General features: G+C 41.3%; 1 protein-coding gene across 1 annotated transcript; it reads left to right on the top strand.

Moving 5' to 3' along the window:
- Positions 1 to 105: 105 nt before the first annotated feature.
- LOC139534119 (ATP-binding cassette sub-family D member 2-like) lies at positions 106 to 24,168 on the top strand. Its single transcript, XM_071332899.1, has 10 exons — positions 106 to 1,379; positions 1,730 to 1,910; positions 4,388 to 4,509; positions 10,444 to 10,612; positions 16,194 to 16,288; positions 16,914 to 17,059; positions 18,291 to 18,436; positions 19,167 to 19,251; positions 19,448 to 19,573; positions 20,463 to 24,168. Exons 1-10 carry the CDS (start codon positions 444 to 446, stop codon positions 20,674 to 20,676), a joined length of 2,220 nt encoding a protein of 739 aa, XP_071189000.1. The 5' UTR covers positions 106 to 443; the 3' UTR covers positions 20,677 to 24,168.
- The last annotated feature ends 677 nt before the right edge of the window (positions 24,169 to 24,845 follow it).

The following is a 24,845-nucleotide window of genomic DNA, read 5'->3' as shown; positions in this document are numbered from 1 at the left end:
TAAATGACGTAAATGACGTAGCTACTATGTCCCTCTCAGAGATGAGAGAGGCGTTGGTAGTAACCATGTTATTACACTCTATAACAAAATAACATTATTATTGTTTTAATTATGACATTAGTTTATTAAGTGTACTATACACAGATGCTGGGGAAATAGTCACAATACAGTATGTACAGTAAAACGTACAGTAGGACCTCATTTTAATATGTCACTCACAACCGATCATGTCCTTCCGGGGTGTTGCCCAAAGAAAACACTGCCAAACCAAATGACGGAAATACTAGAACGTAGCTAGCGGTTGGGTTTTCTAGCTGAAACCTCGCACCATTGTATGAGGTAGATTGTTTTTCCATCATGATACTAACTCCCGGTGGAACGGAATGTCAAGAACGGAATAACATCAAAGAAGACTAGCTCTTTGATCGCTTTGTTGGGGAAAGATGTCCAATATACTTGATGCGGCGTCCAGAGTGAAATGGGACCGGGCGACTGCAGCGAAGCGAGCTATCTTTCTCGCGGCCGCTGCCTATGGGGTGAAAACCCTGTACCCCATCGTCTGCAGACAATTCGTGAAACGGAAAGAATGCAAGAATAGCAGGGGGTCTAAAGGAGAGGAAAATGGCTCGACGGTTAAATCACAAACAGATGCACTGAGTCATACAAAGTCACCTGGTGTAAACGCTGAATTTTTTAAGCAGATACTTGAACTCATTAAAATTCTCTTTCCAAAGCTTGTCTCCAAAGAGCTTGGATTGCTGTCTCTGCATTCGGTCGCGTTGATTTCCCGGACGTTTCTGTCTATCTATGTCGCAGGCTTGGATGGCAAGATTGTGAAAACAATCGTTGAGAAAGAACCACGAAGCTTCATCATCCAACTGATGAAATGGCTCCTTATTGCTATCCCGGCCACATTCGTGAACAGCGTTATCCGCTACCTGGAATGCAAGCTGGCCCTCGCCTTCCGCACACGGCTAGTGGACCATGCCTACACCACCTATTTCACAGACCAGACCTACTACAAAGTTAGCAACATGGACGGGAGACTGACCAACCCGGACCAGTCTCTTACCGAGGACGTAATGATGTTTTCCCAATCCGTGGCGCATCTCTACTCGAACCTCACTAAGCCCATCTTGGATGTGATACTCACCTCCTACACCCTCATTCAGACGGCCCGGTCCAGGGGGGCTAACGCCAGCGGGCCGACCCTGCTGGCTGGGTTGGTGGTGTTTTGCACGGCCAAGGTTCTGAGGGCCTGCTCGCCGAAATTCGGAAAACTAGTAGCTGAAGAGGCCCACAGGAAAGGCCATTTGCGCTATGTGCATTCCAGGATCATTGCCAATGCAGAGGAGATAGCCTTCTACAGGGGCCACAAGGTATACGAGGAAGGATGCATGGAGGATTTTGCATGCAAAGTCACTATGTATTTATTACAATATAAATACCCATGGGTTGGATCCCTTGGAGTCGGATCCAAAGAACACCCATGACATCATATCCAATTCCCAAAAGTGATTTTCAATCATTTGATTGACAGCCTCCTTATATGCACTTGTTTTAGATAAGACTGTCTGTCTGCAAGCGCAAAATAACTCAAATGCAACGTGAATGTAATGTGAAAACTATTGTAGTACATTTGTTGTAAATGTGCTATACTGTGTAGGCTAGATACTTTTGTGACTGCAATGTAAACTGCCTTTGTGTCTGTCTGTCCTGTGTGTGTCAGGTGGAGATGCGTCAGCTGCAGAAGTGCTACCGGGCCCTGGCGGAGCAGATGAACTTGATCCTGTCCAAGCGTCTGTGGTACATCATGATAGAGCAGTTCCTCATGAAGTACGTGTGGAGTAGCTGTGGACTGGTCATGGTGGCTGTGCCCATCATCACAGCTACTGGCTTCGCTGACAGCGGTAATAATCATCACGACATCATCTTGTTTTCTTCTAAACCCTCTTGTTTTCGAGTACAGCATCTCCGGGGAAGAGGGAATAGTTGTAATGGTTTATCTCTGTTTCTGCATACCAGTAGGTAGCCTATTCGGTTTTTCATTTGAACCGACTGACATTTGATTCTATTTAGGTAATTTTGTGCTGATCTCACAAAGCCCCAAAAAACAGTCCCTCTTAATTTGCATATGCCACATACAGTTGAAGTCGGAAGTTTACATACACTTAGGTTGGAGTCATTAAAATTCGTTTTTCAACCACTCCACAAATATCTTGTTAACGAACTATAGTTTTGGCAAGTCGGTTAGGACATCTACTTTGTGCATGACACAAGTAATTTTTCCCAACAATTGTTTACAGACAGATTATTTCACTTATAATTCACTGTATCACAATTCCAGTGGGTCAGAAGTTTACATACACTAAGTTAACTGTGCCTTTAAACAGCTTGGAAAATTCCAGAAAGGGATGTCATGGCTTTAGAAGCTTCTGATAGGCTAATTGACTTAATTTGAGTCAATTGGAGTTGTACCTGTGGATGTATTTCAAGGCCTACTTTCAAACTAAGTGCTTCTTTGCTTGACATCATGGGAAAATCCAAAGAAATCAGCCAAGACCTCAGAAAAACAATTGTAGACCTCCAGAAGTCTGGTTCATCCTTGGGAGCAATTTCCAAATGCCTGAAGGTACCACGTTCATCTGTACAAACAATAGTACGCAAGTATAAACACCATGGGACCACGCAGCCGTCATACCGCTCAGGAAGGAGACGCGTTCTGTCTCCTAGAGATGAACGTACTGTGGTGTGAAAAGTGCAAATCAATCCCAGAACAACAGCAAAGGACCGTGAGAAGATGCTGGCGGAAACAGGTACAAAAGTATCTATATCCACAGTAAAACGAGTCATATATCGACATAACCTGAAAGGCCGCTCATCAAGGAAGAAGCCACTGCTCCAAAACCGCCATAAAAAAAACAGACTACGGTTTGCAACTGCACATGGGGACAAAGATCGTACTTTTTGGAGAAATGTTCTCTGGTCTGATGAAACGAAAATAGAACTGTTTGGCCATAATGACCATTGTTATGTTTGGAGGAAAAAGGGGGAGGCTTGCAAGCCGAAGAACACCATCCCAACCGTGAAGCACGGCGGTGGCAGAATCATGTTTTGGGGGTGCTTTGCTGCAGGAGGGACTGGTGCGCTTCACAAAACAGATGGCATCATGAGGATGGAAAATTACGTGGATATATTGAAGCAACATCTCAAGACATCAGTCAGGAAGTTAAATCTTGGTCGCAAATGGGTCTTCCAAATGGACAATGAGCCCAAGCATACTTCCAAAGTTGTGGCAAAATGGCTTAAGGACAACAAAGTCAAGGTATTGGAGTGGCCATCACAAAGCCCTAACCTCAATCATATAGAAAATTTGTGGGACGAACTGAAAAAGCGTATATGAGCAAGGAGTACTACAAACCTGACTCAGTTACACCAGCTCTGTCAGGAGGAATGGTCCAGAATTCACCCAACTTATTGTGGGAAGCTTGTGGAAGGCTACCTGAAACGTTTGACCCAAGTTAAACAATTTAAAGGCAATGCTACCAACTACTAATTGAGTCTATGTAAACTTCTGACCCACAAAGAAATAAAAGCTGAAATAAATCGTTCTCTCTACTGTTATTCTGACGTTTCACATTCTTAAAATAAAGTGGTGATCCTAACAGACCTAATACAGGGAATTTTTACTGCTATTAAATGTCAGGAATTGTGAAAAACTGAGTTTAAATTTTATTTGGCTATGGTGTATGTAAACTTCCAACTTCAACTGTAGTAGTAGCTGATCCGCATTTGTTAACCCACAGGAACCAACTATCTCAATGATACCCTTAAGGTGTTATTCAACTGAATGTTGTCAAGAACTTTGTTGTGCTGATAAGGGTATTTTCATCCTATTGTCCCTATTATCCTGTTAGCTGCTAACTAACTGAATGCTACCGTTGTCTCCACCAGTGGAGGCTGCTGAGGGGAGGACGGCTCATAGTAATGGCTGTAATGGAGCGAATGGAATGGCCTCAAACACATGGAAACCATGTGTTTGATATATTTGATACCATTCCGCAAATTCTGCTCCAGCTATTACAACGAGCCCGTCCTCCGCAATTAAGGTGCCACCAACCTCCTGTGTTCTCCACCCCAATCAGTGTCATGCACACTGATAACATGGCAACTGTTTGGTTTTTGGCCACAAAAAACAAGCCGTCATTACAGTCTTACTGGTCTAAGCACAGAATGGCTCTGTTCCATTTCAGTCTTTAGCCCCTTTCCCTAGTTCCTAGGCCCTTCCTTAGGCCATACCCCCTAGGAGTTCACTGATCAGAAAGCCAAGGGGCTAGGGGCCCAGTATGTCATCTCATAGTGTCTCACCTTAATTTTCCTCTCACAGAAACTGCCGACGGTCAGACTCAGTTGCTGGTGAGCGAGAGGACGGAGGCTTTCACCACCGCACGCAATCTCCTGGCCTCTGGAGCTGACGCCATCGAGAGGATCATGTCCTCCTACAAAGAGGTGACGTTTCACTCTTCTCTGTCCTCTCTTCTCTCCCTCCTTTTCTTCTCTCTCTCTCTCTCTCTCTCTCTCTCTCTCTCTCTCTCTCTCTCTCTCTCTCTCTCTCTCTCTCTCTCTCTCTCTCTCTCTCTCTCTCTCTCTCTCTCTCTCTCGTCTCGTCTCGTCTCGTCTCCTCTTACATTCAAGTGGCATTATAGAGTGATAGGACAGTGTTTGAGTGAGCCACTAGACCCACTCATGACAAGAGGACTTTCAAACTGTCTGTCAAGGTTGCAGACCAACATGAAGCAACACCAAAGAAGGGTCGCGCTCATTCACTGAATCATAGGGACGTAATCCCTTATTTTAATCCCAAAATGATGATGACTATTCATGCATATATATTTTTAGCAGTCATTTATTTATGAGTTACCAGAATCTGGCCCAGAAGGACATTTTATGTCCCCCATCACAGTGCTGATTTGAATGTTGTCTGTGTTGGTTGTCATTATGCCCACTTCAATATTTGTGAATATGACAGTTATATCTATGGTATTACATGGATGTGAGAAAAGGGCTGATGTACACTAAAATGTGCACTGGTTCACTCTGTGGGGGAGGGTTGACCTTTCAATAAGAGGAATTGAGTATTGTTGGTGTCAGACTGGTTTTTGTAATCTTTTGCCTTGCAAATTAGACAGCTGTCTCTGTCTTGGATCTACAGTATCACACTTCCTGCTGAAGGTTAGGCTACATTTAGTCATATACCATACAGTGTGGAGAACACACAGAGGATGAAAATGGACAGAATGTGATTATTAGGTAGTGTTTTGGCTGTCACCCAACAAGCCTGTGCATGCAGGGATTGTTGCTGTGTGTTTGCTGTGGCACCCTAAGAGATACATTCCTGAGGTAATATTCACTCACTGCAGCTCACCCTGCATCTAGCCTATCGCAGTGTCTGAACAGAGCCACACACCCCAATAGGTTATGGAATAGTATGGTATGTTATGCTGCAGGGGCACACACATTCAGACAGACACAGGTAGTACACATTACGCTACTGCTGCTGTCACAGCACACTGTCTGAACACAGCCTGAGACTGTGGCGGTCATGACATTGTGTCAGCCGGTGATTGTCAAGCAAATAACTGCCGGTCTCAACGGTAATTGACCGTTAATTCACATAAACACATGTAGCATCTTCTGGCTTCCACACATAGCCTACTGTCACGGATCCCCCCGGTACTGATGCTCATTCTGTTCACCAGTTCCGGAGATCTACGTCACCAGCTTTCTAGGCTTCACTGAACGGGATTCATTATCATCAACCCCGGACTGTCTTGTCAGATTACACACCCCTGGTTTCCATTTCCCCTGATTAGTATGTTATATATTGTCGGTTATTGTTCCCATGTTTGTTGGTGGTGTGAGTACCTATGCGTTGGTGCAGCTGTTATGCTGCGTGCTAAATATACAGTATATTGTGTATTACGGGTATCGTCCCGTGTCGGTCAACAAGGTTTACCCTCGCTCTTTTGTTTGGGTACAGCCCAGTGTTTTTGTATACAGTGGGGCAAAAAAGTATTTAGTCAGCCACCAATTGTGCAAGTTCTCCCACTTAAAAAGATATGAGAGGCCTGTAATTTTCATCATAGGTACACTTCAACTATGACAGACAAAATGAGAAAAATAAATCCAGAAAATCACATTGTAGGATTTCTAATGAATTTATTTGCAAATTATGGTGGAAAATAAGTATTTGGTCACCTACAAACAAGCAAGATTTCTGGCTCTCACAGACCTATAACTTCTTCTTTAAGAGGCTCCTCTGTCCTCAACTCGTTACCTGTATTAATGGCACCTGTTTGAACTTGTTATCAGTATAAAAGACACCTGTCCACAACCTCAAACAGTCACACTCCAAACTCCACTATGGCCAAGACCAAAGAGCTGTCAAAGGACACCAGAAATAAAATTGTAGACCTGCACCAGGCTGAGAAGACTGAATCTGCAATAGGTAAGCAGCTTGGTTTGAAGAAATCAACTGTGGGAGCAATTATTAGGAAATGGAAGACATACAAGACCACTGATAATCTCCCTCGATCTGGGGCTCCACGCAAGATCTCACCCCGTGGGGTCAAAATGATCACAAGAACGGTGAGCAAAAATCCCAGAACCACACGGGGGGACCTAGTGAATGACCTGTAGAGAGCTGAGACCAAAGTAACAAAGCTTACCATCAGTAACACACTACGCCGCCAGGGACTCAAATCCTGCAGTGCCAGATGTGTCCCCCTGCTTAAGTCAGTACATGTCCAGGCCCGTCTGAAGTTTGCTAGAGAGCATTTGGATGATCCAGAAGAAGATTGGGAGAATGTCAGATGAAACCAAAATATAACTTTTTGGTAAAAACTCAACTCGTCGTGTTTGGAGGACAAAGAATGCTGAGTTGCATCCAAAGAACACCATACCTACTGTGAAGCATGGGGGTGGAAACATCATGCTTTGGGGCTGTTTTTCTGCAAAGGGACCAGGACGACTGATCCGTGTAAAGGAAAGAATGAATGGGGCCATGTATCGTGAGATTTTGAGTGAAAACCTCCTTCCATCAGCAAGGGCATTGAAGATGAAACGTGGCTGGGTCTTTCAGCATGACAATGATCCCAAACACACCGCCCGGGCAACGAAGGAGTGGCTTCGTAACACGCATTTCAAGGTCCTGGAGTGGCCTAGCCAGTCTCCAGATCTCAACCCCATAGAAAATCTTTGGAGGGAGTTGAAAGTCCGTGTTGCCCAGCAACAGCCCCAAAACATCACTGCTCTAGAGGAGATCTGCATGGAGGAATGGGCCAAAATACCAGTAACAGTGTGTGAAAACCTTGTGAAGACTTACAGAAAACGTTTGAACTCTGTCATTGCCAACAAAGGGTATATAACAAAGTATTGAGATAAACTTTTGTTATTGACCAAATACTTATTTTCCACCATAATCATTTTGTCTGTCATAGTTGAAGTGTACCTATGATGAAAATTACAGGCCTCTCTCATCTTTTTAAGTGGGAGAACTTGCACAATTGGTGGCTGACTAAATACTTTTTTGCCCCACTGTACGTGTTTGTTTTGGGTGTATTAAAAAACCCTATTGTGTATTCCTGCGCCTGTCTCCTTTATACCAGCGTGACACCTACAAGCCACTGATGCATATCTTTGGAGCATCTACATTTTAAAAAGTCTAAGAAATCCATGTAATATAGCCTACACCATCACAATAAATCTAAAGAAAAAGAGTCATACACTCTATTTATAAACTACTAGTAATTTATTGAGTAAACCACCAGATGGTTCTATAGGCTATGCAATTGCGTGAGAAAACAAAGTGATGGCCACTATTAAAAAGAGGAGGATCCCATCAGCTTTCTATAGGCTGAGCCTACTATATTTATTTCTCAACTTTCCTAATATTAAGCACATTGTTTATCTTTACAACAGGAGTATAGCCGACCTGGCTGGCATGAAAATGAAGCAAGGGAAACGTGTCCTCCATTCGCTAATTAAGTGCATAGATGACTAGCTAGCTAGCTATGCTGAACTTGAATGACTGTTATCCACAGTTAGCATATCTCTTAGTTGTCAATCAAATGTATTTGGCATTGATCAAATGGGCGGGCAGGCAAGTTCCCATTCAGTTATCAAAACGTGGGTTGGGACAAGCATGCATTGGCAGGCAAGCTGCAGGAGGACGAGCAAGCTACTATTCTCCATCGTTTATCAGTGCAATTTTGATGGCCACTGAAAAAGTTTGAGAGGGTTTATCTAATGTTCCCTCATTAGATTTGAGCTCATCCCACTCTGGCTAGCATTAGTTGTTGATCTTGTTGATATGCATAGGCATACGAGGGCTACCATTTCATGGTTGTTTGATCAATAGGATTTTAAAGTTCCCAAATGTAAGACTCCAGTGGTATTTACATATAGTATTTGCAGAAATCCATTCAGGTGTATTTTGTGGCTTTTGTCGAATGAGATCTAATGTTGCGCTGTTGCTACTGCCTGTAAACACACAGTCCAGTTCAAAGTGAATGATCGTCAGGCCCTTGTGGCAAATGGCTTATTTGCATATAGGCCTACTGTAGCTCTGATTGGCTATGGCGCACAGGTCTGCGTAGACTCCGGTCCTGGACAGGACAGATGTTTTTATTCTGTTTTATTTTCTCCAGTGTCCTAATTGTCCAAACGCACGGCCGCTTTCCCACTCTATATTGCTATAGAAATGTCACAAATGCCTTACTACATCATTCCCAAACGTTCTATGAATTTATGAAAACGTGAAAAATGCTCGCTTGTCAGAAAATGTAAAAAAACAAAATGTCATATTCTTCCTGGGGGTGTACAGATTTGAATAAGATTGAATATTGTCAAAGTGCTGTCAGTTCCACTTTAGAGGCTTTCCCCCTCTGCCACTCTGCTGGCTGGCTGGCTTTGCCTAGCTGTGAATAATCCTCCATTTATAATTATAATCCTCCACCAGGGAAGGCTATACCTAGTAGCCCTCTCTCCCAGGAGAGAGTTAACACAGCCAGCCAGCCCCAGAGACTGCCTGCCACAACCCATGTAGCCTGTCTGGCTGGGTTCAGCTCCTCATTAACAATCCAAGAACACCCTAACTAACCTGGAAGAGATCTCCTTGAAATGTTTGAGGTTTTGCATGCAACTCATTTGAATCACGTATGTATGACTGATTTGGTTTTTGTAGGCATGCTGCACTGTAGACCATGCATCCTCTGTAATGCCTAGGCAATTTGCAATGTCTAGGTAATCTGTTTGTGTCCAGGCAATCTGTAATGGCTAGATAATCTCAGTAATGATCATATACTGTAGGCCTATTTCTAGTCTGTTAAGGTTGTTTTCAGGGAGTTCCCTCTAGCAGTACCCTATAGGGAGATGATTCCATGACTGGGATTGTTTCTGTCTCTAGGCTACAGTTTGTCACTATCTCTCTCCATCCCCCTCATTCCCTCCCTTCCATCTCCGAGTGTGTGTAGGCTGTTGCTCCTGTTGACACTACACTCTTAGAGAAAAAGGTGCTATCTAGAACAAAAAACGCTTCTTCGGCTGTTCCCATAGGATAACCCTTTGAAGAACCCCTGTTGGTTCCAGGTAAAACCCTTTTGGGTCACAGTCATCCAGGCTGTATCACATCCGGCTGGGATTGGGAGTCCCATAGGGCGGCGCACAATTGGCCCAGCGTCGTCCGGGTTTGGACGGGGGAGGCCGTTATTGTAAATAAGAATTTGTTCTCAACTGACTTGCCTCGTTAAATAAAGGTTTAAAAAATTATTAGAGAAAACAAATAGAACCTTTTCCACAGAGGGTTGTACATGGAACCCAAAATAGTTTTACCTGGAACTGAAAAGGGTTCTCCCATGGGGACAGCTGCAGAACCCTTCTAGAACCCTTTTTTCTAAGAGTGTACAGCCGCACCATTATACAAGCTATGTTATCTGTAGGAAGGCCTCGGGCCATCATCAGTACTGTGTGTTCCCTAAACACAGATACAAACAGCTATTAAAAAACAAAAACAGCCATTGTTTAGAGTCATATTAAGCTATGAGTGAAAATTAGTTGCATAAATTATACAGAGGGCTTTTGCATCATCTGATCAAATAATGGCCCTTCACCTTGTACTGTTATCCTGACCAGATTTTCAGTGCACGCTGCAATACACTGCTATACACCAGTTCTGCTGCTGGCTGCTCCCGTAGTTCACGTGCATTAATGTAAGTGTTTTCCCAAAGACACACGCACGGCTCTTCTTTGCAAACATCTACTGTCGGGCAATGGTAGTGAACTCTGTTGGGTAAGATGACCTAACTGACCCCTTTCTGTTCAGTCTGACTCCAGTGTTATTTACCTCAACGAATGACCTCTGACCTTTCTGGTTGTCTGTAATAGGTCACAGAGCTGGCGGGCTACACGACGCGTGTCTACAACATGTTCCTGGTGTTTGGCGAGGTGCAGAGGGGCATGTACAAGCGCTCGTCCACATCTACCACGGGAACAGGAGAGAAGAAGAACGTGGCCAGGCCAGAGATGCACATTGATGGGCCTTTGGAAATCAAAGGTAGAGTGTCTGAGATGTTAAGCATTTAGTACACATTTGTCCAGCGGTACGTAGGATACACATACACATTCTGAGACACTTAAATGTTAAATGCTATTCAGGTTAGAGAGGCAGGCCGGTAGCCTGGTAACCGAAAGGTTGCCGGTTCGAATCCCCGAGCTGCATGCAGGGAGTGAGCCAGCAGCCGGAGGGTTACCAGCTTCAATGATAATTGTGCATCTGTAACATCATTCGCGATTCATTCAGGATATTCCGTAATCAGGATAGCATCCACATGAATGTAGAAGTGTTCAGAAACATAATCTATTCTTATTTACAGTAAAAGGGACTCCAAAATGACACAATATTCACCATTCATTTCTAATGGGCAAAAAATTATCATAAACAGCAAATGCATCCAACAAGTTTGTAGTCAGAAGATTGATGTAGTCATTGTGTGCTAGTAATATTGGACCACATACTTTAATACACATTTAAGTGATTTTGTCCCAATACATTTGGTTCCCTAAAATGGGGGGGGGCAGGCAATGTACAAAAAGTGCTGTAGTTTCTAAAACGGTTTACCCGATATGGATGAAAATACCCTTAAATTAAGGCTGACAGTCACTTTAACCTCATAGTCATTGTATCATTTCATATCCAAAGTGCTGGAATACAGAGCCAAAACAACAACAAAATAGTCACTGTCCCTATACTTTTGGAGCTCACTGTATATGCACAAATGTTGAGCAAACTCACTATCCAACTGCAGCTTGTTGCCTTACAATTACAGTATACGTTGAATCAACGTATACTTTTTAAAGGTTACAGAGAGACATAGAGTCCTCCCCAAATGGCACCCTATTCCCTATATAGTGGCCTACTTTCAGTGTTTCTCCATATTAATTTACCAGTGGCAGGCCACCGCTTCTAAATCGGTGCCGCATATATATATAGTTGAAGTAAGAAGTTTACATACACCTTAGCCAAATACATTTAAACTCAGTTTTTCACAATTCCTGACCTTTAATTCTAGTAAGAATTCCCTGTCTTAGGTCAGTTAGTATCCCCACTTTATTGTAAGAATGTGAAATGTCAGAATAATAGTAGAGAGAATTATTTATTTCAGCTTTTATTTCTTTCATCACATTCCCAGTGGGTCAGAAGTTTACATACACTCAATTAGTATTTGGTAGCATTGCCTATAAATTGTTTAACTTGGGTCAAACGTTTCGGGTAGCCTTCCACAAGCTTCCCACAATAAGTTGGGTGAATATGGACCCATTCCTCCTGACAGAGCTGGTGTAACTGAGTCAGGTTTGTAGGACTCCTTGCTAGCAAACGCTATTTCAGTTCTGCCCACAAATTTTCTATAGGATTGAGGTCAGCGCTTTGTGATGGCCACTCCAATACCTTGACTTTGTTGTCCTTAAGCCATTTTGCCACAACTTTGGAAGTATGCTTGGGCTCATTGTCCATTTGGAAGATCCATTTGCGACCAAGGTTTAACTTCCTGACTGATGTCTTGAGATGTTGCGTCAATATATCCACATAATTTATCTTCCTCATGATGCCATCTATTTTGTGAAGCGCACCATTCCCTCCTGCAGCAAGCACCCCCACAACATGATGCTGCCAACTCCGTGCATCACGGTTAGGATGGTGTTCTTTGGCTTGCAAGCCTCCCCCTTTTTCCTCCAAACATAACGGTGGTCATTATGGCCAAACAGTTCTATTTTTGTTTCATCAGACCAGAGGACATTTCTCCAAAAAGTACGATCTTTGTACTTTGCAGTTGCAAACCGTAGTTTGGCTTTTTTATGGCGGTTCTGGAGCAGTGGCTTCTTCCTTGCTGAGCGGCCTTTCAGGTTATGTCGATAAGGACTAATTTTACTGTGGATATAGATACTTTGTACCTGTTTCCTCCAGCATCTTCACAAGGTCTTTTGCTGTTGTTCTGGGATTGATTTGCACTTTTCGCATCAAAGTACGTTCATCTCTAGGAGACAGAACGCATCTCCTTCCTGAGCAGTATGACGGCTGCGTGGTCCCATGGTGTTTATACTTGCGTACTATTGTTTGTACAGATGAACGTGGTACCTTCAGGCGTTTGGAAATTGCTCCCAAGGATGAACAATTTTTTTTCTGAGGTCTTGGCTGATTTCTTTTGATTTTCCCATGATCTCAAGCAAAGAGGCACTGAGTTTGAAGGTAGGCCTTGAAATACATCCACAGGTACACCTCCAATTGACTCAAATGATGTCAATTAGCCTCTCAGAAGCTTCTAAAGCCATGACATAATTTTCTGGAATTTTCCAAGCCGTTTAAATGCACAGTCAACTTAGTGTATGTGAACTTCTGACCCACTGGAATTGTGATACAGTGAATTATAAGTTAAATAATCTGTCTGTAAACAATTGTTGGAAAAAGGACTTGTGTCATGCACAAATTAGATGTCCTAACCGACTTGCCAAAACTATAGTTTGTTAACAAGAAATTTGTGGAGTGGTTGAAAAACGAGTTTTAATGACGCAACCTAAGTGTAGGTAAACTTCCGACTTCAACTGTATGTATACAGTACTAGTCAAAAGTTTGGGCACACCTATTAATTCAAGGGTTTTTCTTTATTTTTACTATTTTCTAAATGGTAGAAAATATTTGTTTATATATTTATATATATTTTTTATATACAGTGTATATAAAAAAGAAATCGCCAAGGTAAAACGTTTTCAGTGTAAAGTTAAATGACTAAAACAGAGAAAGTATGTATAAACGATAATGGATCTATATATTAAAAATTAAATATGATAATCTTTGAGAACTAACAATCACCAAATTAAAGCTAGACAGTCAGGCAGAATCTAAAATTCCCAAAATTGCATGGCATCATTTTGTTAGAATGTTTGAGTCATTCAGATAGCATAAGAACAATGCATAAGTGTGTAGAATTGCAGGAAATTTGCTCTAATCGGCACATTTTCTCTCAGCCCCATGGCAAAATGTATAAAATTGCAGGAAATTCGCTTTAAAACTTAAATGTTTTCTCTCCGCCCCATGACAGAATGTGTAGAATTTTAAAACAGCTACATTTTTTCTCTGCGGCCAGGAGGAGGGCCTCTAAAATGTTCAGTCGCCTGGAGTGACAAGTTACAACATATATTTGTATCATTTTATGCATTCAGTCTTTTGGGGGGTTTCAATTAGGTACAGTACGTTCGGAAAGTATTCAGACCCATTGACTTTTTCCAAATTTTGTTACGTTACAGCCTTATTCTAAAATGTATTAAATACATGTTTTTCCTCATTGTCACGAACGTTGTAGTGAGGAGACCAAAGCGCAGCGAGATGTGAATACATATTTTTAATAGAAGACGACTGAACACGAAGAACACTAGACAAACTAACAAAATAACAAAACGAACGTGAACGCTATAAACAATGAGTGCAGACATGCAACTTCACATAGACAATAACCCACAAACCAAACTAGAAAATGGCAACCTAAATAGGATCCCCAATCAGAGACAACGATAAACAGCTGCCTCTGATTGGGAACCAATCTAGGCCACCATACACCTACATACTGCCTAGACTACACACACACACCTAGACATACCAAAACCCTAGACAAGACAAAAACACACATTCCACCCTCGTCACACCCTGACCTAACCAAAATAATAAAGAAAACAAAGAATACTATGGTCAGGGCGTGACACTCATCAATACCCCGTAATGACAAAGCTACAACAAGTTTTTAGAAATGTCTGCAAATGTATTAAAAATAAAAACAGAAATACCTTATTTACATAAGTATTCAGACCCTTTGCTAAGAGACTCGAAATTGAGCTCAGGTTTATCCTGTTCACATTGATCATCCGTGAGATGTTCCTTCAACTTGATTGGAGTCCACCTGTGGTAAATTCAGTTGATTGGATATGATTTGGAAAGGCACACACCTGTCTATATTAGAGGTCGACCGATTAATCGGAATGGCCGATTAATAAGGGCCGATTTCAAGTTTTCATAACAATCGGAAATCGTCTCTCTGACAGAGCTCCAGAGTTCCTCTGTGGAGATGGCAGAACCTTCCAGAAAGGCAACCATCTCTGCAGCACTCCACCAATCATGCCTTTATGGTAGAGTGGCAAGACGGAAGCCACTCTTCAGTAAATGGCACATGACAGCCCGCTTGAAGTTTGCCAAACGGCACCTAATGGACTCTCAGACCATGACAAACAAGATTCTCTGGACTGATGAAACCAAGATTGACCTCTTTGGCCTGAATGCTAAGCGCCACGTCTGGAGGAAACCTGGCACCATCCCTACGGTGAAGCATGGTGGTGGCAGCATCATGCTGTGGGGATGTCTTTCAGCGGCAGGGACTGGGAGACTAATCAGGATCGAGGAAAATATGAATGTAGCAAAGTACAGAGATCTCCTTGATGTAATCCTGCTCCAGAGCAATCAGGACCTCGGACTGGGTTGAAGGTTCACCTTCCAACAGGACAATGACCCTAAGCACACAGCCAAGACAATGCAGGAGTGGCTTCGGAAACAAGTCTCTGAATGTCCTTGATTGGTCCAGCCAGAGCCCGGACTGGAACCCGATTAAACATCTCTGGAGAGACCTGAAAATAGTTGTGCAGCGATGCTCCCCATCCAGCCTGACAGAACTTGAGAGGATCTGCAGAGAAGAATGGGAAAAACTCCCCAAATACAGGTGTGCCAAGCTTTTAGCGTCATACCAAAGAAGACTCGAGGCTGTTATCGCTGCCAAAGGTGCTTCAACAAAGTACTGGGTAAAGGGTCTGAATACTTATGTAAATGTGATATTTCAATTTCAATTTTGGGGGGGAAAAGTCAAGGGGTCTGAATAGTTTCTGAATGCACTGTAAATGCAGATGGGCCATCCCAAGCATCAGCCTATTAATTTCAGGCTACAGGTTATAATGTTTTTAAAGGGGAAATTATATTTCAGATGGTGTCATATATAATATAATCATATATTCTTTCATTTTGGAGTAGAATGCTCTTTTCAAGTCACCAGAAGTGACCTTGTCACAGACGTTCACCCCACGCTAACTTTGCCACCGCTGCTGAAAAGAATCCTCAGGGAAACACTGACTTTTGACCAGAGACCTATGGGCCTTTGTCAAAAGTAGCGCACTATAAAGGGAGTAGGGTGCGATTTGGGACACAGCGTAGGCTAATCCTGTGCAGTGTATCTTTATTGCTGTTTTTTCCGACCATCTTGGTCAAATTACTCAGCTGTAATCATGTTATGTGATGTTTTATTTTCAGCCCGGTATTTGAACCAGCAACCTTTCGGTTAGTGGCCCAACGCTCTAACCGATAGGCTAATACTAACGGTGAACGTGTGCATCTGGACATACTCTTCACTAACACAGCTAGTTAGTCAGTTGGCTACATCCTCAGTATCTACAGCTGCACTTTTTTACACTTTCTCACACTTTTTAAATGCTGCTACACATTTTTATGGCAGCCACATGTACTCTCATTGGCTGAACTGATCATATGAATTAGTGATCGACACACAATGACTGATTTCTCCTTTGTTTTTTGTCTCGGTCTTCTGCAGGAAGAGTCATCGATGTGGACAATGGCATCGTGTGTGAGAGTGTCCCTATCATCACTCCCAATGGAGACATAGTGGTCTCCAGTCTCAACTTCAAGGTGAGAAATATTACAGCAAAATCCTGGGCAATGTTCAGTAGTAATAAAACGTTTTCAAATTAAGTGAAAAACTTCAAATTAAGTACTACCTGAACTTATCCAATAAGAAAACAGATTTTTGTTTTCCATTTCCATCGTGTTGTGAAAGTGTGTCCTACTGAAGATCCTGCTCAGCATCCTACTAAAACATTCTATACAGTATGTCACAATATCTGTGATGTGTTTGCTGTCACTATATTTGCCTAACCCTCTAGCCATCTTCCCCCAGGGTAGGGTTGGACATGCTTTGTTCTTTGTTGTGTTACCGGAAAGTTAGCTTACTTTGAGATTTGAATTTATTTTTGAAGTGAACCCTGGCTAAGAGAAGGAAGCACACATGTAATAATCACACACGTACACACACACACACACTAAATTGCATTGTATAAAATAAGGACAGTATGGCTTCCTAATACCCAACATAAACCATGTCAAAAAAATATGTAGGGACTACATAGAATCAAGTGATTCAGACTAGTCTCGCTTTGCCAAACTCATGTCATGGGTTGTTAGACACATCAGCTGTGATGAGACTATTCAGTACTCCAAGGCTATAACGTGTGTGTGTGAATGCTGTTTCTTGCAGGTGGAGGAAGGTATGCACCTGTTGATCACAGGTCCTAACGGCTGTGGGAAGAGTTCTCTGTTCAGGATCCTCAGTGGGCTGTGGCCTGTCTATGGGGGGCTGCTGCACAAACCCTCCCCACAACACATGTTCTACATACCACAAAGGTCAGTGGTTGTCACTGTCACACACATCCTTATGCCCACACATGTACTGACTCTGACACACATGTACCCATGTATAGATGTAGGATCTTCATTTGATCACTCTTTTGTTGCTGAGAATTTTCCTGCATGGCAGGAAATGCAAACTTGTAGGGAATTCAAGGTTTTAAAAAGCTTCTGAAGTTTGTAATTACCACTTTAATATATCAGACTTGATTTTCCCTAACGAAAAATGTATCAACTCCTACAAAACATTTCCATTAATTATAATCCACATAATAATTCACATTGCTGTAGCAAACTGGCTCAAATTAAGATCCTACATTTGTACATGCACACACACAGGCATGCACGGATGAATATTCTGTATGAATGCACACACACACACTCCATACACACAGTGAAAGGTATTGAAAATCAGCAGTAGGGATCCTTACCCTCTAGACTCAGTAACTGAATCTCCATGGAGAGTGAGAGAGAGAAACCAGACCTTAGAGTAGTGAAATATTTACCAGATCTCCCAGGTGTTTGACGGCTTTTCAATAATGCTGAAACGTGACACACACACACTCACAGATTTGTATTGCTATCCTTGTGGCCAAAGAATTGATTCCCATCCAAAATCCTATTTTCCCTAACCCCTAAACCTAAATCAAATCCTAACCCTAACCTTAACCTAACCATAACCCTAAACTTACCCTAAGCCTAACCTTAACCCCTAACCCTAAAACTATAACAAACCCTAACCCCTAACCCTATCCCCAACCTTAATTCTAACCCTAGTTGTAACCCTAAACCTAACCCCTAAGCCTAAAAGAGCATTTCTCCTTCTGGGGACCACTTGTCAGAATTTTCCTTGTTTTACTATCCTTGTGAGGACTTCTGGTACCCACAAGGATAGTAAAATAAAAACACAGACACACACACACACACAGACACACACACACACACACACACACACACACACACACACACACACACACACACACACACACACACACACACAGTTAAATGTATAAAAAATTTGCAGTAGCTAACTTTACCCTCTAGACTCTCCATGGAGAGTGAGAGAGAGAAACCAGACCTTAGAGTCGTGAAAGATCTACCGGATCTTCCAGGTGTTTTGACGGCTTTACTGGAATGGTGAAACGTGACACACACACACACACACACACAAACGTTTTTACCTAAATGTTGTGTCTGACTATCTCCCCCTCCCGCTCTCTCTCCTCAGGCCGTACATGTCCATTGGAACCCTGAGAGACCAGGTGATCTACCCAGACTCTCTAAAGGACATGCATGACAGAGGCTACAGAGACAAGGACCTAGAGGTCATACTGGACATCGTTAACCTCAACCAGATAGTGACCCGCGAGGGCGGTAAGAACCCGGGGAGGGGCAGTGAAGGAAATACGATCCGAGTCAGCCGAGAACAACAAGGTTGCGTGGGTCTGAAGGCGTAGTAACAGGTGCACTTTGAAAAGAGGTAGCTGAAGCCTGACAACTCCCAGTAACCTATTTTTAAACCATTTACCCTTGAGATGAATGATATGGTTTCCAAGGGGATTCCCAAACAACAACAGACATATACTGAATGGGGCCCTCTTAGTTCAGCTAACACATCCTTCCTCAAAAAGTTTTTGTATCTCTCTCTTTTTGTATCTCATACTATGCGCTGTCTGTAGTGCATTTGACCGCTCAATAAGTTATTTCTGTATTTTTCTAGTGGCATCAGTCTATCCCTCTCCATATCATTGGTTTTATTAAGGACATGTAGAGTGTAGTTAATTGGAGACCAGTGGTCCTGTTATTCTCCAACAATCAGCTCTATCTTTAATTATTTTTATTTGTTACTTTTATTTCTTATTCTTATTTTTTGGTGTTGGTGTTTTTGTAATAAAATAAAAAAATTACTGCATTGAATATTCTTGAACTTTGAACTCTCACCACAGTTACACAACCAGTGTTACACAGGTACACAATTTAAACCCTTTCCGTTGTTCTTTGTGTAGTGTTTAACCTACTTATTCCAATGGAGAATAAACTGTAGTCAATGACAGTACTTCCAATATTAACTGACTGTGATGTGTGTCTGTTTGTCTGTGTGTAGGTTGGGATGCAGAGATGGACTGGAAGGATGTGTTGTCTGGGGGAGAGAAACAGAGGATGGGCATGGCTCGCATGTTCTACAACAGGTAAGACTTGGCCTGCCATCTTAGGCCTTCTTATACCCTGTTGGAAAAACATAATAGTAGATATTTAGAGGTTCTGTTGATTGAATAGCCCATATTCCTCTCTTGTTTGACAGCTGATTGATTGGTGGCTAGTTGATTTAATTAATTTTTCATTAGAGAGTTATAAATTACTAATTTCCATTTTCCTGTGTGTCAGGCCAAAATATGCCCTGTTGGATGAGTGCACCAGTGCTGTCAGCATTGACGTGGAGGGAAAAATATTCCAGGCTGCAAAGGATGCTGGGATATCATTACTGTCAATCACCCACAGGCCCTCCCTCTGGTAAGAGATATATATCATAGCCCAATTCTGATATTTTCTCCACTAATTGGTATTTTGACCAATCACATCAGATCTTTTCACGTCAGATATTTTTCAGAGCTGATCTGATTGGTCAAAAGACCAATTCGTGAAAGAATTTCAGAATTGGGCTGCCTGTGTAAATGCAGTCATAGTGTCTCTTCCGACAGCCGCTGTGTCTCCGACACTTAGGCAGAGCACCATGAGTATGGCAAGCAAGACTAGTCAGATAGTTTCTTCAACGTCCAATATGTAATATTTTATGCCGCTTTTTGTCTTGAAGCACACAGATTCTGTACTGAACACTGTAGAACAGTTTTAAAGGGGAACTGTATAGAAACCTGTAGGGGAAAAAAAGAAACGCAAAACAACTAATAGGCTACAAGCAAATGCACCACTAGTTGTCACGTCAGCAGTGCTCTGTTCTGTATTTTCTCTGAGTTAGCCTCAGGCATTAAACATAATTGCACATAACACAAACAGTACTACCAAAATATTGTGCAAGTCTGTTCCTCTCAGGAGATTGCTGCTGCTATTTAGTTGCTTGTTTAACCTTAGCAGTCACTTAATAACCCTATGACATTTTACACAACATGACATGACACTACACCACGCAACAAGGCTGGGCACAGCACAAAATAATCACAACATAACTGCAACCACAATAGAACAGAAGACATGCACCATCATTGACACTTCAATAATGTTTCATAACATAACACAACCATAAGGTCAAAGACAATTGTATACTATTTGGAAATAATGTTGTGCTTGGACTGGATAATGAATGAATAAAAAAGAGAAACATAGCGCAACCATGAAATAATCCCATCCTTAACCCATATTCTTGCTCCACTTTTCATACCTACAGGAAGTACCACACCCACCTGTTACAGTTTGATGGCGAGGGAGGATGGAGGTTCGAGCAGCTGGACACCGCTACTCGTCTCTCCCTGACCGAGGAGAAACAGCGCCTCGAATCCTCACTTGCAGGAATACCCAAGATGCAACACAGACTCAACGAACTCTGTAAGATCCTGGGAGAGGACTCGGTCCTCAAAACAGCCGACGCAGCAAAGGACTGAAAAGAAGACGAATGAAAGAAAGAGCGAGATGGATGTTCAGGAAAGTCAAAGTATTATTTTTTTTGTTTCAACGCACACCGACCGCATATTCCCATACATTTCCAGTGTTGGGGTTGAATTTTAAGAATTCATTCAACAATGTTGTTTTTTAGATGTTTTCATCGCTGGAATGGTTGAGACTTAAAATCTCTGACAAGCTGAGACTTACATTTTATTTGGTTGAACAATGAAGTAAAAATATTTTTTCATTTTTAGCACTTTATTTAATTAGAGGAAATTTTAATTGTTATTGCTGTAGTAGTTATCAAGTGAAGTAGTAGGCTTATGCTTTTTTTGTGAGACAGTGTTTTCCTTATTTTATTGTGTAGATTTGTTTGTGTTAATAAAAAACTACTATGGACAGGATGAGGCGCAAAGCTTTCCATAAAAAAATGCGTAGTTTTATGAGACAAGTTTAAAAGATTGACGTTTCGGCCTTTAATAGCCTTCTACGTCAGTCTTTAAACTTGTCTAATAAAACTTTGTTTTAATTAAGGCGAGCGAGCGTTGCGCCTTTACCTGTCCAATGATGTCTACCAATGTTTTTATTTAACCTTGACTCACTTTGGTTGAGCACCCTCTACATCCATATATAAAAAAAATACTAGAAAGGTAATTGGATGATATCAAACAATGATCATCCAAGTTTTTACAATCATATGAAGTTATTCATTAAGGTTAGGCTAATAAGCATACAGTTTTAAAGGTAGCCCAGCTGCTCAAATTTAAAGTACAATAAATGTGTGTCCCTTTCTGTTCATAAGGACATCTTCCTTATAACATTACTGAATGTGTTTTTCACGGGTTTTCTCATCATAACTGCAGTATAGTAATATATTCAAAATACCTCAGTAGTTTCAAGTTATCTGGCTCTGCATTTTAAATAACACCCTTCCCTAGACCTATATAGTGCACTACTTTGACCGCAGCCCAGATTTGCCTGTGTTAGTGGCTAAGAGATGGTTATCTTAGCAGCTTTTATTGGACATTAGTGCATTAGTGACAGAGCTGTTGGTCTGTTGCAATAGGCTTCTGGTTTACTGAACGAATACAATGGATTTCAAGGCATCCTGTCTTGTCTCCGGCAGAGCACAGCAGGAATTGGACTGGGTTCCGCACAAGACCGCTAACGCACACACACACACACATCACCTGGCAAAGCCCTACTCACTGTCACTAGGGTAATATCTGTGGAACAAGAAGTTTAGTGTTGTCTCGGTCTACAATCTTCACCCCTATAAGAAATATGTCACATCTTCAGCAAGAGGTTTACATTGTGTTTTACAATAACCGCTGTTGTTTTCCGTTGTGGTTTAGTACAGTTTACTTGGTTGCTGAGTTTAATTAACTGTTACGTTGTTATATCCACCCACACTAAAATCAATCTATTTCAGCAATTCATATTTGTTATCAGCGACCTATCTCAGACTGTATACTGTGAACTTTGTTGTTTCTTTTTTTGATAATGTCATAAAATGTATGCATTTTAGAGTTTGATAATGCTGCCTCTGTTCCAACCTGTATATGTACAGTAAATCTTCTGCTGAACAAAGCTGTCAGCTCTGCTGAGGTTACTATATGTCAAATCCAAGACCAGTCCTTCTAGTACTGTAGCCTTATAGCCTGGCTGTGTTAGTGTATCACCTATACCAGGGTTCTCCAACTGGCGGTCCGTGGACCGAATTTGGCCCGCAGGTGATTTTATTTGCCCCTCCCCAAGAGCAAAAAAAAATATTGTATTTTTATTTTTTATTGTTTGACTTTTAAGACTGTAAAAACACCAGCAAATCATCTCCAAGTGATTTACATTTTGGAAATGTCAAAGTATTCCCAAGCATAATAGAGAGGTGTATGTGATCGAATACAGATGTAAGCAAGGTTTGAAATTATTACGTTAAATTCAAATATTATATATGTTTGCGCTTCTTGCCGTCAATTTGCAGTCTACAAATGATTTGTAATTACGTTCCGCCTCCCTGACCATCCGTTCAAGAAAAAAATCAGCTCGTGGCTGATTCTAGTTGATGATTCCTGCCCTATACGGTATTTTCAATCAGTAATACCTACAAACATTGAGTATACTGATTGGGTGGCACATAGTAGTGCTGGGTTATTTGATTGGCTTATACCCCGACTGTAACACACCTGTGTCACAGAATGAAGTCGGTAACTGCATATGGCAGAATATTTACACTTGTTTAACACATTCAAGTGTAGAACAAGTGCAACTGCTATATTTTTTACCACTACATCTCAGACTAAACTGTCTTAAAGAGAAGTGACATGGAAAAGAATGTATGTAAGTTGTAAATATGTAAACTATATATTGTAATGTATACTTTGTTAATATGGTACTGATATTTGCCTTTGCGTGGAATGGGTGAGTGTGAGTGATGCCTCAATCACATTATATTTGAACTGTCTCTTTCAATCATTGCTAAACAGAGAGCATTGTGGGAGGATAAATACAATCACTTTCACCATGAATAGTTAGTTGTTCATGGAAGTAAAGTATTTCACTTTTGTAATATACTTGGGTTTAACTACTGTTATAAATAGGTTATAAGCCTGAAAATTACCTACATATTCAGGCTTCTCCTCATTCTTTGGGATTCTAACTAATACTTTGTGTCTTGAAATGGACACCTGACATAGTGAAACCTGATTTCCCTGTACTGTAAAAAAAAATCTGTGTTGCTCAGCCCTGTTGATAGGGAGTATCTACAGTATACTACTGGATGAAACAGTGTCTTAAAGTGACTGAGAATAGTATGAAATGAGTAGAATCAAGAGGTGATGCTTGAAACTGTATACATGACCGTGAGTTAGCTATCTAACCAATACTATGGATCAAAGTCAAACAAAATAAAATATACTTTGATATTCTATAAAATTGCAACTGTTAAGTTATGCCTACTCTAGTATGTTCCCACAACACTTTGACTTACTAACAATTAATGGATACAATTCTTTTGTCATTTTTTTAATAAGTGGAGCATCCGAATGTACTGTATTTGACATGTATCATAGGATTTTACTTTGTCATAGGCAATTCATTCAATTTTGGCAACTGACAATTTAAGTTTGATTTGCAAAATGGTTGTTAATTTAATGGTACCTCTTGTAACTAATGCATGTGTTGTGTCATTATTTTATGAAACTCATTTATGTTATGTGAATGGGGTCTGTGTCGTGCTATAGGCCTAGTGATGCTCTTTCAGTCAAGAAAGACATGGGACTGACAGACAATAAGAGGCATTGTCTCCCCTCTTTTCTAGTCTCCTTTTGAATTTTTTTACAGTGAGAAAACAGACTAAACGTTTTAATTAATCCCACCTGTTCTGGTACTGTTGTTCGTTCTGCATGTGAGGATGTGCACTGAGTGTTCATTTACATCGATGTGAAAATGTATTTTCCTGTAAATAAAATAAGACAACCACTAAGACTGTAAAACTCAAGTAATTGACTGATTCATTGTTGTGTTGCGTTGTCATTAGTCAGCATTTTGTGGTTGGTTGCTTATTCCAGCCTCAGAGTACAGAGGCATTCAATGTAACGTGTATCTGATTCCATCTAGTGTATAAAGACGGAAATTATTTGGATCAAACTGCACTTTTATCATCTTAACCAATGACCACACGATGTTGCCATGCGCCATCCATGCACCCGCACATCATTAATGTCATTGCAACACTAACTATTAGGCCTACACCATTTGGTATTTCACAAACATATTCACGTTAGATTGGAATGTCAAACTATATGGCTACATACAATATGCTAATGTTCTTCATTTTGAATTAGATCGGCGGTTTTTGACTGCATTGGACGTTTTAAATTGCATTGCCGATAACAAGCTGGTGTGATTGTTTGAGACTCAGCTAGTGGTCATCAATAATCCAACATTGTCCATCAATTGGCCTCTATAATTGGCCTTGAGAAGGTTATCATTTACCGAACCGTTTTACATTCGTAAGAAAACGATATACATTCACTTTAATGATTACAACGAATGGTGTTAAAATAGAGCGGCTACGATGTTTATTCACTCATTCAATGGGGTTGATATTTTCCCACTGTCAGGTTGGTAGCGTACATCTCAGAAGGCGTGGCTTGATTACGTTTCACTC

The sequence above is a fragment of the Salvelinus alpinus genome, chromosome 11, assembly GCF_045679555.1.
Source record: "Salvelinus alpinus chromosome 11, SLU_Salpinus.1, whole genome shotgun sequence".
NCBI lineage: Eukaryota > Metazoa > Chordata > Actinopteri > Salmoniformes > Salmonidae > Salvelinus > Salvelinus alpinus.
Note: the sequence above shows the minus strand (reverse complement) of the source record. Positions and strands in the feature narration are given on the sequence as shown.